Here is a 17,629-nt window from a genome sequence, read left to right on the forward strand (position 1 = left end):
CATGTTGTACATGACCTTCCCGACATTTCTTGTATATTAGTATGTCCTCGAGAAAAGACCAACAAAAAATTTTGAAGTGTTTGAAAATAGAATTCACCAAGTTTTAAAATGTGGAAGGTGCATTTGTAAGTCCAAATGGCACAATTAAAGGCTCGCAATGACCTTCATGTGTTCTAAAGATGTTATTGGAATGTCTTCTTGCCTCATTCTGACTCGATGGTATCCTGAACAAAGATTCAAATTAGTAAACAAATTGCTCTATGCAATTCATCTAGTGAAACATCAAAGACGGAAATAGGAAACTTGTGAATTTTTTAGTTGTCTTTAATCTGGACACATGCCACGAACCATCCTTTTTTTATAACCATCATCACTGGTAAAGAGCAACTAGTGTTGTGAAAATCGCAATTAAATTGCAATTTTTTCAGCTTGCCGATCAAATCGCGATTTTTATACGAAGAAATCGCCTACTTTTTTTTGCCGATTTTACTGAAAAAATCGTGTGGGGTCGGGGTAGCACGATTTTATAAACTTTTTTTTGGTTTTTCAATTGCTCATTTGGACAGTGGCGCGCAGGGAGGGATCAAGTCTGGGCCCTAGTATAGATATGCTATTCATGGTAATGTTAAATTCTTAAAGTAAAAGTGACATTCTCCTTAATATTCATTTTCATCCTTCCTTTTACTTAAATTTTTAACATTACCATGAAATGACTCAGGATGTTTGAGAGTAGTTCCAGCCTCATTGGATTTCATATGGAGAAAGTAGAATTTTAGATTTCATTTAAAATCCAGCAGACTTATCAGTTTTTCAGGATTTCAGGATTGGGAGATTGTAATGTTTCCAGGTGACACCACCTGCCCGGGCTACCCCTGCCACCAGTAGAGGACGTGGTCTACCTCCTATAGCTCCTACTTCTAGTTCTTCAGCTTCTAGAGCACATCAGACTCCACTGCCATCTCCACCAGCACAGGCACCAGCGTCTACATCTAGAGGGAAAGGGAAAGCTGTGGCATTTTCTCGCAAGAGGGGCAAAGGAAATCAATAGGATTAGACTTTCATTTTATTGTATATGACATTATGACATGATGAGATACATTATCATATTTTTTGTTGATATTTTGAGGCTGAGTTGGGACTGGGACTCAGGAGTCATGACTTACTATTCAGGACATGATTCAATGTTATGTGTGATTTTAGCGCTAGAAATGATATTAAACATCTTATATATTAGTTTTTTTATCATATTTATGTGTCAATGTATTTATTTTATGTTGTAGATGGTTTAGATATTAAAAAAAAATGAAAAAAATGGATATTTTGTACCAAACGATTTTTTCCCGATTTTTTTCTGATTTTCTCCCAATTTTTCCGATTTTTTTCCGATTCGTTCCCCTCTGATTTTCTCCCAATTTTTCCGAATTTTTTCCAATTCGTTCCCCGCGTGGATTTAATCCCGATCGCGCTTTTCACAACACTGAGAGCAAGCACTCTAGTTAGGTTGGATGATTCCAGACTCTAACATTTCCTGAACCATACATTCAATCTCACTCTTTAGTGCATACGGATACCTATAAGTCCTAATATTAGGTGGTAAAATCCCTTATTACAAATGGTCATGATCTCAAGCAAGAGGAAGACACTTGGGCATCTCTCCAAATACCTTAAGGATGATTGTTTATAACTTTTTGAATAGCCATTGAAGTAGAGGATGTATATGTTTGAAAGTCTAATGCACACAATTGCACAATTGCACAATTACACCTTAGTATCCCTTTTTTATCAACTTTGTCACACTATTAGAGTTTATCATTTTCCTGGATTTCCCTTGGATACCTCTAAGCTCAATTTCCTTTCCTTCTGAAGAGATCTTGAAAATTAAGGACCATTGTTCCTGATGTTTATAACCATTGAACCCCCAATACAAGTTCAACACCAACCATTTGGATTGCAATCAAGGGACTATCCAAAGAATACCTCCCGATATTCAACTTAATACTATGTAACTTCCCTGAGCAATTTATGGTACCTGCATCTACAATAATTACTTGAAATTCTGGCATTGGATATACCAACAAATTAAGAAGTTTTTCCAATTTGTAATTGATGAAGTTATGGGTAGTAGGGTACTACATAAATCAATAAATAATGTTACCATTTAATTTTTTATATATCCTTCTATCTTGAGGGTTTGTGGAGTATTTATGCTTGCCAATATATAAAAAAAATATTATTGAGGTGGTCTCTTCTATCTTTGAATTGTGTGACGGTTCCACTTCTTGATCTACTTCATCTTCACAATCTATGTAGAATAATTTCTTCTCACTCCAGTTATTCCCCATATTGTACTTGCTATTACACTTGAAACATGGTCCATTTGCTCTTCTTTCATCCATTTGTTGAGTTAACCTTGTCAATTTAGGAGAGGGAGTGTGATTTTCTCTATATTTATTAGTGACCATTTTTCTAGTGGCCATATTTTTACATTCAACTTTCTTTGCTAGACTGACAGCATGCTCTATAGGTTTAGGTTCAAAAAGATGCACCTCATCTTGGATAATTTTCTTTAAAGTTTCCATAAATAATTCTAACAAATTATCCTCCAAAATGTTCTTTACATTGAGACTCAACTTTTGGAATTGTTGAATGTGCTCTAAAATGGACATTTTTGTCAAAGATTCACCAATTAACTAAACAATGTACTATTCTAACTTCTTACTATCTCGATAATGTGTTATCAATTGCTCTATAAAAATTGACCAAGATATAACAAAATATGTCTTTCCTTTCACAAAGCCATTGATATCATACATGTTGGTTCCATTCTAAAAAAATGGATGCAATATTTACCTTTTGTAAGGTTGCATCTTGGTGTAGATCAAGTATTGCTCCATCTAGAATATCCACTAATAGGATTGTTACCATCAAACTTCCTCGTATCGATCTTCGAAATGTAGTAGTTTCTTCGTGCTAACTTGAAACCTTGATCATGTGAATCTTGGATTGAAAATTCATGATTATCGTTTTGTGACTCAATATTTGTGCTCTCCAATTGTGATAGAATACTCCCCATATGTTATGGAGTCTCAACACCATATCCTTTTTTGGAACATCCTTTAATAGAAGGATTTGCAATTATTTTATGGAATTTTGTATCTCTTTCTTATTCTCCTTCATCTTCTTTTCCATGTCATCCATCATTTATTTCTTATTTTCATTTATCTTCTTTTCCATTATTTTGTTATTCTTTTCCATTCCATCCATTATTTCTCTTTTCAATTTTTCTTGAAAATAAAACAAATCCACCTTCAACATACAACCATCCATTTCATTAATTTCACTCTAATTGGGAGAAGTTAAATTATAGGTCTTCGCTTTCTTCAAAAGCCTTGGATGAGACTTCAGGAGATTTAATTGGTGTAGTAGTTTGTCAATCATTATTTGGACCCACGTGAGAAAATAATAGCCATACTTCTCTTTATCATGATTTCCAGTCACCTAAAAAATAAATGGATCTTCTACACAAAAGCTATATTACTTGTAAGTTATGTACTTTTAAAACCTTAATTTGGAGGATATCTGTATGGATTGATATATCTTTGAGATTTCAACCCTTCTAAATCTAAAACTTTGATCTATAATACTCTGATATGCCTTCTCTTCAATTCCATATATTTGACCAAAATTTGATCTACCATGCAATAAGTTAAGGTAAATTTCTCAAAACTTGTTTCTTTTTGGTCTCTTCCTACGATCAAGATTGTATAGTGTGCCATGTGTCAAATTCTTCAAATATGGTTTTCAAATTCTTACCTTAGTTACTTCTATATGTCTCCTAAGAACCGCAAAGATTGCACAGTCTAAAAAGCCCCAAAAAAGAAGCTACAACAAAAATACCAAATTGACCTATTCTAAATTGATTTCAAGATCCTTCAAAAACCTTGACTTACACAAAGTATATATTTGAAAGTATAACGAACACAACTTTGAAATATGAACCAGATGTTCCCCAATATCTCACCTCAATATGGTCCATCTTTCACCGTTTGGAACATCACAAAAAAAAAAGTTATAACAAAAAAGATAGACTGGTCTGTTTGAAACTAATTTCAAGGGCAAGAGCATATCTCTGAAAATATAGTGAACCAAGATCTAAAATTTGATCCAAATTTTCCTTGAGATTTCTCCTCAATATTCTCGAAGTTTCACTACCTTAAGCTCACAAAAAATATATATATAAAGCGAAAATTCCAAGATGGCTTGTTTAAAGAAGCAAAACGCCAGGTTTTGCTCTAATACCAAATGGTATGATCCTTATGCCTTAAAAATGATAAGAAACCAATAATTACAGCCCTCTTCAAGGAGGAGGCCTCTGTTTACAATGAATACAATGTACAAGAGAGACAAAGGTTACAATTATAATAAAATGGGACCACAAAAGATTCTAGCCCAGATAACAATATAACAATAGAAATGTAATCACTCAATATCTAAAGCTTAATAAGGAGTTTTGGGATTGACATGGCACTTATATAGGGCTTAACAAACCTCTTTATTATGTGTTGTAAATTGGAAAAGCTTGCTACTATCCAAACTTACTAGAATCTTATTTATGACCAAAAATGCAGAAAATGCAAAATTTGAATGATGGAAAAGTCACTCAAGTGTGTCTAAGAGCACTTTTAATGTTGGATCTTGAATGCCTAAACTAAGGCAATAAAATATGTATGTGAAAACAACCCAACAATGATAAAATCTAAGATCCACAAAATGTGGAAACATATGGAAGTTTATGAAATGAGTCCAGTTAGAAATGTGACCCCCCCACGTGCTACCCCATGAGATAAGGATTGACCTTAAAACATATTCAAGAATTTGCCTCTCTTTCTTGAGCAAATGTGTTGTTAGCTTTTCATAGTTCGACCCCTCGAAAACTTAAGGGGCTTTGTTAATTGCTCTCACCAAATTCTAGCAATATGGGGACTGAACCACATTAAAAGTAATACCACAAGCAAAGATGACCCTTGCCACTCTTGATCAGTTTATTCTCTCCCTTGATTGTTGAGTTTTTTCAACAATCTACAATCTTTAGTTGGAATTGATGGCTTAGATATCACTTCTATTACTATTGCCCTCAATTTTTTGTTTCTTGAACAGCCCTTGGCTCACTGCTAGCACCTAAGCAAAGGATTACTAGTGCCACCCATACCGATTATGCTTCTTTATACTTTACATCTTCAATACCCTTTACCTCTTCATGCAAATTGTGAGCCTTGACTCTTGCATAAGAGCTCTTGAAGGTCATGTCAATTTGACATAAATTGCACCTCCATTCCCTTAAACCCCAACACACATTTGCTTGAATTTGGTAACATATTTCCAAGGAGGATAATATTTTCACTACATGGTTGCTTGAGAAGTTCTATGAGCACTAGAAATACCATTTTGAGAAGACATGAATGCTGCAAAAATAGGAAATAACTATGCTCGCCAAAAAAATATGCTACCCACAACAATCCTCTTGTTAGAAATGAACCAAAGCTTGCTCCCAATGCTCCAAAACATAAGTAAAATGCTTGTTATTATTGTAGGAAGCTCCTCTTGCTGTAGAATGTGTGACAAATGAGTGAACAAAGTGCTTTCTTATAAAAAGAAGGAAGTTGTAAGGGTTTCAAGAAAATTCTAATTTCTAATCATTACGGGAATTTTGAAGTAAAAAATGGGCCTCAAAATAAAAAAATTTACTAACAAAATTAACTTTGTAAGAACCAATAGGATTCAAGATGAAGATGTCATCCCAAGGCGTAAATATTTTGGAGGGAAACGAAGAAAACTACTTATTTTAGTTGCATTTTTGGCTTATCTCCTTGTAGGTTTACTCAAATGTCAAGTGTAGACACCAGTTGGTGTGGAATTAAATTCCACTTCCAAGGAGTACCCACTATGAATACTTCGGAATAGACCCACATCGAAACGAATTGAGAAATAAAAGTAAAGGATAAATTGGAGGGTTTAGTCCTTTTTCCTGTTGTGTGATTTATTTTTTGAAAATTTTATTGTTAAATACCAGTGTAGTTTATTCAGCAATTTCATAATAAAATTTACTGGGTTAAATAATTTTTTCTGGGTATAAAAATTACTTGCGATATAGATCAGATGTGATATCCGGGAAATTAACACATAATTCCTTATCACCCCAATGCAAAAAGAGAAATCATTATTGTTCCACAAAATTCGTTTTAGAGGGAAATTTATGTAATTTACTTTTAACAATCTGAAGTAGAGATGTTGTATTTGCAAATAAAGAGATTTGGTAAGAAAAAAATCATTTTTCAGGATTGACTTCTTATTGCTGCAGTCGCACCTTTCAAATTTTATTTACTATATTAGAAACTGAGTCAGAATAGTGAAATCCTTAATCATCCAATCAAACCTTATATAAACAGACTCAAATATTTGCAGTCATTCACTCTTTACAATCCTCATGCATCTTTCAATTATAACCTTTACTATTTGTTATACAAATATTTCGCCATCCAATCCTTGCTATTTGCCATCTTTATTGTCAACACTAAAATTTTTGTAATGATAGATGCAAAAGGACTCATAGCCAAGGCCACCTATCGGGATATATAAGTTCAATGAATGGATTTTGCCAACAACATGCCACAAAAAATTGTTACAGGGACCAAATTGATATAGAATATTAGCAATATAAATGGAAAAACGATCATGTAATTTTGTTAGAATTTATTGCAACTCTCACCTTATGAAAAAAAATTAAGACGTGAAGGCGATGATCCTATTCTCAATCTTGGTTCTACAAAGGGGGCATTCTGTACATGCTACTGCACAAGTCTTACACACTGCATTAAAAAACAACAAAATGACATTAGGGGGAAACCACAGTAAACAACAATTATAATCAAAATCATATTGAATCACATATGTGATCAAAAAGATGCGTCAAATTTAAGTAACAGGCCGCTATGAAGGATAATGATAATCAACCCAGACAGTAAATGGTCATGCCAAATGCAATATTGCTTCTAGAAAGTAGGAAATATTGCATCACTCACAGCAGAAATGACGACAAGGAAGGAGAACAGCTGCTGTTGATGCTTCAAAACAAACTTTACAAACATGTGCACTATTTTCCTCATCCTTGCTCTCATTCGAAACAAATGAATCACGTTCTTTTACCTTCTCTAGTTTTTCCTGCATCCGAGCCTGCCATAATTGGAAATTTGCACAGATCCAAATCACACTTAATAAAACATGAGCCATTATTTGTTTGTTAAATGGATAGATGACTCTAAACCTATAATTGCTTTGCCAAAAAAGGCAAGCCCTTGATGGCAAAATAGAGACCATTCATTGGGAGACCGTAGAGTTGACAAGTATGAAATGGTCTATTCCTAAAGTAACCTTAGGAAAACAGCATCCCTAGATTTTAGTAATTACATATAACACAACCATAAAGAAATGAAGAAATAAGAAACAAGTATAATGTAATCATTTGTTTACATTGAGAGCATGATCCAAAGACGAAAATTTTGAAGGTGACATTTGATGAAAAACTTGCTTTCACATGCTAAATCCAAAGAAACAGCACAGATATTTTAAGCTGGATAGAGTTGCAGGCTTAGAAGAATTAGTAATTGCTGAAAACTACATCATCTCTATAAAATATTCAAAGAAATAGTTGATTGGATACTTTAAAAAACATCTAGGCTGCCTCAGTCTTACAACCGTGGGAGGAATTGTATTGCTTGCAACATATGTCTGAAACACTATCTTCAGGAAACAATGACACGCTATTCTTTAAATTTAAGCACATAATCATTTATAAGTATGCTGGTAAACACACTGAGTGCATATCAGTGCAGATATAGAAACTAATGCCATGGCTTCATCGCAAGTTAGGTGAATTAACACTCCAATATAATCTATTAGCAAGAAAAGTTAAGGAATAAATACCTTAGCTTGGCAGAGCTTGGTCAATGCCTCGACATGAAGGCTTTGAAGATCTTCCAAACTAGAAAGCTCAAGCCCATCAAGATTCTCACTCTGCAGTAAAGATAAAATGCATGTCTATAGTTAGCTAGAAGAAAGAAATATGGTATTTGGTCATACAAAAGAAGCATTGCAATAATGCACTCGAATGACAGGCTTGAATCTGGAAACAGTACGAGGTAACAACTAGAGAAAAAAATATTGTGTACCCGATAATCAGAAAAAATCACTTATCATGACGACTGTAATAGAAATCAACTCACTGCTAAGGCATTGCATTTCTAATCTGTGCAGTTCCTTACTTAGCTATGAAATTGCAGACGACATTCAAAGGAAGAAGATACCTTCATCTAGTATTTTTTCTATGTGATGAAACATTATGAGATAAAAACCCTACACATTTTTCACTACCTCCAACAATATGTACAAAACCCAGAATTGTACTTCTAGCATGATTACCTTCAACTGATCAATAAGAGCTGCCATCTCTGCACCACGCTTCCTTTCATCTTCAAGACAAGTCCTCAGCTGCTCCGGTGTTTCTCCACCTTCACATTCTTCTACCTTAATATCATCATCAAGGACCTTACCAATATTTTGTGTTCCATTTTCCTCACCAATTCGAGGTTCTGAATCTACTCTCTCCTTCTTTAATTTTGCAACAAGAACCCACATTCCTGCTAAATCATTCTCCAAATCTACCTCTCTTTTCTTTGCCTCATTGATCTTTTTCTGAAATTCAGCTTCCATTTGTTCTTTCTCTGCTAAAGCAGCCTCTAAAGCAGCTTCCCTATCTTTCCTTGCATGTAACTCTCTCTTCATATCTTCATGATCAAGATCCCATGAATCTACATCATCATGACCAACAACAGACATTCTATTCCCAGATTGTGGTTTTCTTATCTTTGTCTCAGAGCTCTTACGCTGACCAGAGCTTCTGGTTGGTTTCCCTGAGCCTCTAGCAAAAGCTGCTTCTTGGGCTGCTGCTAGCTCTTTTGCCAGTTTTGCATTTTGGAAAGAAAGCTTAGTAACTTCTTCTGCCAAATTCTTAAGCTCAACTGCTGCAGCAGAAGCCAACTCCTTTGCATATGACGCTTCTTCTGCAAGTTTCTGACTTTGAATTTGCAGGCCGCCATTTTTGTCATTTACTCGAACATTCTCTTGTTTTAGTTTTTCAATTTCGACTGCCTGTATCATGCACAAATATCAAAAACAAAAGCACATGGGCCATAACATATAAAGGGAGATTCTAGAATAATAATATCTGGAACATCATCAGCTTGTTTATGTGTAACATAGGCAGCTTACTTATAGCAACCAACAACAATTAACAACAAAATGCTTGAACAAAAAATTTGAGAAGGCACAAAGAAAAGAATTATTCAATTATAGTAATATGCATAGATGACAAAAGTAGAGAACACTAATAAAAATCTGCATGAGGCACAATCATCAACAGACCTCACAAGGACTCTCCAAGATGAAACAATGAAGTAAAACCAGTGTTGCGAACATCTCAATAACATCCCGATTTTATCATAAAATCACGATTTTTTGGCCTAGCCGATGTTTGCCGATTTTTTACCAATATTTTCCTGATTTTTTCGATTTTTTGGTTTTTTCGAACCCTTGCCGATTTTGTCCCAATGCCGATGTTCGCAAAATTGAGTAAAACAAATAACATTATATGGCAATGCAGTGATATAGTACTTGTCAAAAGACTTGTCAAAGGATATTATCTCAAAAAGACTATCATATTATTGAGCACTCTCTTAATTCTCAGTGGTAATGTAATATTATTTCTCAAGAGGTGAGCATAGAGGTAACCCACTGTTGGAATCACAATTGCCGTTACTCCAAAACCTGCAGGTTAGTTAACGGACGCATCACCAGAGTTAACAGATTCACGAGAAGTGGTTAAGCCATGTCGCGAAACACACAGGAAGCGCTGGACTATCCAATGCCCAACACCTACTTCTAATTCTCAGCCAATGCAACCCATAACAATATAAAACTACTGATTACGATGAAATGAATATTTGACCAAAAATATAAATCTAATTGATGATCAAAATATCTCATCCATCACAATTCTTACACCATCTATTGTTTAAATTCTGATGCAACTATGTTATAACACTAAAGCATCATAAATATAACATTAACGTCAGCATAATAATAGGAGGGCTGGCAAATGTTGGAGGGGTTGTTTACAACCCTAAAGGACAACAAGAATTAACTTATAACTATGGATTGGAAGAGGCATCCAACAATCAGGCTGAAGCCCTAGCCCTGTTTCAATGTTTTAAATTGTTGTGTACAAGAAAGGCCAAAAGACATGAGGTAGTTTGAGATCACATGGCAATAATTTGCAAAATTAGAAAGCCTCAATAATAAGATCTTCCACTTGTCCAGGTCGCTACACCATATTCCTAGCATAATGGAAACATTTCAATCAAATATATTTTTACCATGTTCTTCATCACCAAGGCTTTGAACCTAAGTTGCAGGAAACGCAGGGGGAGGGTCCGTTTCCGTACGGAAACGAAACGGAAACGCGTTTCCGCGTACCGTACGGCCTGGAAACGCGTTTCCGGCCGTACGGTCACGTTTCCCGAAATGGAAACGCGTTTCCATGGGCGTTTCCCCGTTTCCTCCAAAAAATCACTTGTTTTTTTTTTTTTTTTTTTTTTTTTTCTAATTAGTTTGTAAATTTTTTAGGGTTTCTAAGCTGTTCTAGAAACCATTTCTAAAGTTTCTAAGTTGTTTAAGTAAATGTATCATTAATGCTTTATGATTGCACATATGTATATTAATATTTTTAAATGTTTTTAATATATATATATATATTATTATATAGTTTCCAAAATTTGGGAAGGTCGCGTTTCGTTTCGCTTCCGCGTTTCGTTTCGCTTCCCCGTTTCCCCGTTTCGTGCAACTTAGCTTTGAACCAAACTACATAGTAAATACTATAAATAGATTTGTTCTTTTCAATCAAGGTAAAATGACCCAAGATTGGGGCTAGGGGGTGTAGATTTTAGCATCATCTTTCATGCCAATTGCCCTTATCAACTATAGTTTGAATTCCCGCATGAAATCAATGGACAAGCGGCATTTGAAACACAACACCATGAAAGGCATTTAACTAATTCCATCCACCCCATACCCATGTCATCTCTTGACATGCTCAAGACTTTATGTTGAATTTCCATGACCCTCGTGCAAGGATAGAATCTTAAAATCTCTGACGCTACCAAACCAAGAATCTCAACAAAGCTACTTAGCACAGTGGAACAATATAATGTAGTAAACCAATCACATGCACAATAAGAACAACAACAACAATATATGTAACCCAACTTCGTTATATTATTAACATATAATACAATAGTCTCCAGCTCCCGTACAAGGGATAATGGCCCTCAAATATCCACAAGTATATGAATGCAAGATACAATGACAATCTCGTCGCTCTCGTGCACAGCACAGCCTCTATGTCGTATCTCATCCTATCTGTCCTTCGCTTCCGATCTGCTCTCTAGCTACCCCTTAGTCCATCAAAGGAAAATGCATAGAGACTCTAGGAGGGTTGCCACCTATCATTGTTGCAAGTCACTTCAGCTACAATGAACACAGGCTCATCAATCTGCTCTTCTAGGCTAGCCAATACCTGAGCTCCAATCTACCAATCTAGCAGCGTATTTTGTCCATCAAAGAGCTACACATAGGCTCCAACAATTTCCTGCAAACTTCAGCTATCAAGCTCCCTTTATCAAATCATGTCAAGGGCTACTTTGGGCTACCAACACGTTTCCCTCCACCAGTCCAATGGCACCCAATCCAACAACCAATATCCACTATGAAATTTTCTCCTAGGAAAGGGCTACTAACCACCAAGTCTGTGCTCTTCCAATTGGCTTCCACAAGCTGCAATATGATCCTCCTAGCAACAAACTCAACACAAAATCATCCACATACCTATACTTGAGAAATGGTGCATCTTTTGTAGCTTATCAATCTGGTTAGGGCATCATTCCAGTCCATGACAACCCTCTCTAACCACTGCAACAGTCCTTAAATCTAATGTGGCTTCCCTTCCTTGTATAGTTGTTGTCCTATGCTGCCTGTAGCAAGGGTCTGTTGTAGGAATAAGGCCTTATGGCCCTCTCCAATGACCCCAAACAACCTTGTGTTACCTCTATTATTACCACAAAGCCTATGGCTTACAAAATCAAGTGAGATCCACCCTTAAATCTGCACGAAACAACCCAAAACAATTCGGTTTAGCCTCTGTTGTACCTCGGCCTTCTCCAACCCACAAAACAAACTTCAAAATTTCCCTTATGCTACTCGGCCTTCTTCTTCTCAGAGAACAGCTACCACAAGTGATGATTCTCTATGAAATGTTGCTCTTAGATGTGTTAGAATGAACTCCATCACCTTCTATTTATACTTAAAAGAAGGGCTCAAGGAATATTTTGAAGAGACATGTCTTTTGGACAAATTCACCTCAAGCCTACATGACTTGACTGTCCAAAAGCCCACCATTATCTTCAAAAATTCATATCTCATTATTTGACGATTCTTGTTGCGTTGGATTCTCCTCAACACCCTCTATCATCTTGGTCCATCATATGTCCAAAATGCTCCATAGTTTTGGCCCAAACATCGATGGGTGCAAATTCCCAACCTTGGGTTCCAAGCCCACAAATGACTTTTGTGGTACTTCAACCTCCAAACCCCAAACCCTAGGGCTCGGAGTACCTCCCAAGCTATCAAAAATCAACACTCCCTCTTAGCGAGGGAGGTACTTCCAAGACTAGGAAGTAACTCATCATCATAATCACTACTCGCAACACTCGCCTAACACCTAGCGCTCACAACTGCAACAATCCTTGTAGCGTGAACTATGCCTCTCTCGGAAGTGTCACTGTCACTGGAAGCTTCCTGCTGCTTCTTCTTCTCCTAAATCATTTTCCAATACCTCCATTATTCCTTCTTGAGCTATAGGAGCACCCTTGCTCCTTGCTGACCACGCGCTCTTCTTGGGCTGCAAAGTCTCCCTCTCAATCTACAAGCTCCCTCTAAAATTCAACTCTCCCTGAGTCTCTGCAACTTGGACGTTCTTTTCTGGAACCTGGACCTTCTTTTCCAGAACCTGTGCCTGCCCCTCTGAAGCATGCACCTACCTCTTTGGAACTTGCAATTGGTCCACCTACTTCTTCTTCCCATGATCCATAGGCTTGCCTGTCAGCCTGTATAGACCATGCTTTCTAACTCCAAGCACAATATTTGCAGAGCTAGAGACTTTGGGCCTGAGTCTTGCCTTCCCATCCTAGAAAAAGACCTCAAACCCCTTCTTCTCAATCATTGTAATAGATATCACACTATATCGCCCAAACACCATGTGCAACTTTGCGTCCCACTCAGCTAAAGTCTTGAATACCTCCTGTGATTTTGTCATATCTTTAGACGCATCACTGTCCACGTACCATCCATCCTCATCGATGGTATATTGCGAGAAATGAGAGATCATAGCAAAGTCCTCCTCCTCCAACCTCCTGGTGAGAGCATCTATCTCAGCAAAAGTGGCAACACCGGCAACTTGCTTCCCTTTCTTCTTCTTGTCATCTCCCATCTTCTTCTTCATAGGACATCTCAAAGAAAAATGACCCATCTCACCACAGTTGAACCATATGACCTTACTCAACTGCTTCTTTTGCTTACTCTTCATTTGTGCTGCAAGTGCCACGTCATCATCTGATGCCCTCTTATTCCGATGAAGATCCTCGTCTTGCAACTCTTCCTAAATGAAGTTGTCCCACATCCTATTTCGTTCTGGCAATGATCCCCTTAATGAAAGGGTTCCATTCCTTGGTGAACCCTTTCAAAGCAATCCTCACCATATCAGAATCTGAAATAGTCACACCGATGACAGCAAGCTCATCTGTAACCTGAGACAATCTCGTCAAATACAAAGTCATTCCTTCACCCTGTATCATCTTGGTGGACTTCAATTTATCATCCAATATCAATACCCGGTTCTCGTTCTTATTCTGGAACAAATTCTAAAGAGTCATTCACATTTCATGTGCAGTGTTCTTCCCAAACAAATGAGGTATTAGTGGATCCTTCACAACATCTAGGATGATCAATCTCTCCCTCGTATCTAAATCCTTGTACAATTCCAACTCCTTTGGGTCAATTTTCTTTTCGATGGATTTATCGCCGAACTCCTGGATCCGGTTGACCTACAAGACCAACTTGATCCTTTCCTTCCATGGACTATAGTTGGACAACCCCTCCAACCTGTCCTCATACCAAAGACCAGCCTGCAACTTCAACATTATAGTGAGCCCTTCACCTACAATGTGACCAACTCCCTCTTAAGCTCTACTTCTTTGTGCACTCTTTTGACTCACTGACATCCAAAGTAGCTCAAACACGCTATAAAACCATGTTGAATTTCCACGACCCCTATGCTAGGAGAGAATCTTAAAATCTTTGACGCTACCAAACTAAGAGTCTCAACAAAGCCACTTAGCACATCAAAACAATATAATGAAGTAAACCAATCACATGCACAATAAGAAAAACAACAACAATATATGTAACCGAACTTTGTTATATTATTAACATATAATACAGGAGTCTAAGGCTCTCGTACGAGGGATAATGGCCCTCAAATATCCACAAGCACAAGAATACAAGAAACAATGACAATCTTACTGCTCTATTGCACAATCACAACCTCTATGTCGAAACTCGTACTATCGGTCCTTCGCTTCTGATCTGCTCGTTTGTTGCCCCTTAGTCCATCAAAGGGAAACACATAGAGACTCCAGGAGGGTTGCCACTATCACTGTTGCAAGTCACCTCAGCTACAATGAACACAACCTCATCAATCTGACTTCTAGGCTAGCCAATACCTGAGCTCCACTCTGCCAATATAGTAGCTTCTTTTTTCCATCAAAGTGCTACACATAAGCTCCATCAACTTCACCCAAACTTCAATTGTCAAGCTCCCTTTATAACTGCTTGTCAAGGACTATTTTGGGCTACCAACATGCTGCCATCAACCAGTCCAATGGCACCCAATCCAACAACCAATATCCACTGTGAAATCTGATCCTAGGAATGGGCTACTAACCACCTAGTTTGCCCTCTTTCAATTGGCTTCAACATGTTGCAATATGATCCTCCTAGCAACAAACCTCAACTCAAAATCATCCACATATCTTTACTTGAGAGCTGGTGCATCTATTGTAGCTTATCAATCTGGTTAGGGCATTATTTCAATCCATGACAACCCTCTCTAAACACTCCAACAATCCTTAAACCTAATGCGGCTTCCCTTCCTTGTATAGTTGTTGTCCTACGCTACTTGTACCAAAGATCTGTTGTAGGAATAAGGCCTTACGGCCATCTCCAATGACCCCAAACAACCTTGCATTACCTTTGTTATTACCACAGAGCCTCAACCTTCTCCAACCCAGAAAATAAACTTCAAAATTGCCCTTATGCTACTCAGACTTCTCCTTCTTGGACAACAGCTACCATAGGTGATGATTCTCTATGAAATGTTGCTCTTGGATGTGTTGGAATGAACTCCATCACCTTCTATTTATACACAAAAGAAGGCCTCAACAAATTTCTTGAAGAGGCATGTTTTTCAGACAAGTTCACTTCAAGCGTACATGACTTGATTGTCCAAAAGCCCACTCGGAATTTGACGATTCTTGTTGTGATTGATTCTCCTCAACGCCCTCTATCATCTCCATCCAGCATATGTCCAAAATGCTCCATGGTTTTGGCCCAAACATTGATGGGTGCAAAACCCCAACCTTGGGTTCTAAGCCCACAAATGACTTTTGTGGTGCTACAACCTGCAAACCCCAAACCCTAGGGCTTGGAGTACCTCCCAAGCTATCAAAAATCATAACTTCAAAGGTGGGAAATTGGTGCCTACCAAAAACCAAAGGGATAAAGGATTTGATTGTCTTTTCAATTTGCCTCAGAGTACTCTGAGATGTGTGTTCACTCTCCCTTGGTGGCGCTAAAGACCAACTTAGTAGTGGCACAATGGAGTTGGAATGGTTTGTTCTTAAACTGCAACCTAGCCAAGGTTTCTTGCGGGAAGGAAGGTCGGGGTTTGGGTGAGCCCATATGTTGGCCTATAGAATTTTACATCAACAAAGAGTAGGAAGCATTGGAATGGGGACAACGCCTGTGATAGAGCTGAATTTGATAGGCTTATTCAGAGCCAAGCTCACTTGCTGGAAGGGTTGCAATCCGCCATCTCGCAATTGGAAGCCATTGTACAAAACCAAACAAATGATATCCCAAATATATGATTCGGTACTGAGGATGGATATCCAAAATTCTCTTATTGAAAGGCTGGTATCTAAGTACGTTTTGATTGTTGAGATAAATTCTTGACTCAGATAGAAGCCCCAACAAATCAGTGGGATCTCCAAGACACAACCATTAAAGACAATACAATTCACTGGGTCATCAAATCTATGGAAATCAATTGAGGTTTTGAAAAGGAACAAACTTAGAAATTAGAACCAATAGAAAGTTTAAAGTCAATGTCTTTCCCTGCTTTTACCCAGCACCATGCCTTCGTAACTTTCAATTTATATTTGGGTAGTTTATTCGAATTTATCATACAACACGAATTTCTATTTTGAGCAGGATTGCAAAAGCATGGAAGGCTATAGACAAGCCCCATTGTGTGCACGTTGAACTCCATAGCTTCAGACTGTTGCTTTTTTATTGTATTTACAAGGGCACTCAGTGTTAGGTTTTGGTAGCATCGGATGTGCTCTAGCCATGAAAATTGGTGGAGGCTACGACACATGAATTCTAAAGAACCTAGAAACCGTTTGGTGAAATTCCACCTGGATTGTATTTTATTAAAATAGTTAATATTTCTAATGGGGTTCCTAAGTCTAAACTTGAGAAAATTAAAATACTAATGGGTATTAATCAAAATATGGGTGAAAATAATCTAGAAGGCAGATCAAGTCATGTTTTAATCTTAGTCGTTGATTAGACACTTAATCTCGGCCATTCAAGTCTCAACAAGAAAAGTATAAGAAGGGCACTTGGGGTTCATTTAGAAACACACACAGAGCGAACGAATTGATCTGGAGTTCGATTTCTGGCGCTAGGAAGCTGAGATTTCGAACTAAGTGATCATTCTGCAGCAAAAGGGTAGGGATACTTTGGGAGTACTGATAGAGAGACAGAGAGAAGCTATTGGAGGAAGCGTAGCAACTAAGAGGACTGACGTTGGGCCCACGCAAGCCTGGCACACAGCCAAAAGGGCCAGCGCAAAAGCAAAAGCTGCCCTCCACGCAAAAAGTCGGAACTGTCGGGGAACTGCCAAAACAGCCGGGAAAGCTGACGCAGTTGGCAGCAGTTACAGCGCAGAGCTAACGCAGGGCCTACATAGTGACAACACAGAATTAGTCGGGGTTAGCTAGTTTTGTTGTTAGATCAACTGGGATCTGCTGGGCGAAGTGAGGTAAAACTCACTCAATTTTTTCCGCCATTGTATTTTCTCTATCACTGGTTTGTTGGGAGGGCAACCAACATTTGTATTCAG

General features: G+C 37.6%; 1 protein-coding gene across 3 annotated transcripts in view; it reads right to left on the reverse strand.

The window, feature by feature from the left end:
• The window catches only part of LOC149188128 (kinesin-like protein KIN-7D, mitochondrial), a 295,893-nt gene that overhangs the window by 3,961 nt on the left and 274,303 nt on the right, over positions 1–17,629 (reverse strand). For 2 of the 3 annotated variants that reach the window (XM_089411593.1, XM_089411594.1), the window contains exons 22-25: positions 8,476–9,204; positions 7,981–8,070; positions 7,080–7,230; positions 6,767–6,866 (exon numbers count right to left, since the gene is read on the reverse strand). In XM_089411593.1, coding sequence (XP_089267719.1) covers positions 6,781–6,866; positions 7,080–7,230; positions 7,981–8,070; positions 8,476–9,204 — 1,056 coding nt within the window. In that variant the 3' untranslated portion in view covers positions 6,767–6,780. The remainder of the gene's footprint in view (positions 1–6,766; positions 6,867–7,079; positions 7,231–7,980; positions 8,071–8,475; positions 9,205–17,629) is intronic. The other variant, XM_089411595.1, reaches the window with a different exon arrangement.

This window comes from Pinus tabuliformis, chromosome 3_1 (assembly GCF_031772625.1).
Source record: "Pinus tabuliformis cultivar Carrire ecotype Pingquan chromosome 3_1, CPIR1, whole genome shotgun sequence".
NCBI lineage: Eukaryota > Viridiplantae > Streptophyta > Pinopsida > Pinales > Pinaceae > Pinus > Pinus tabuliformis.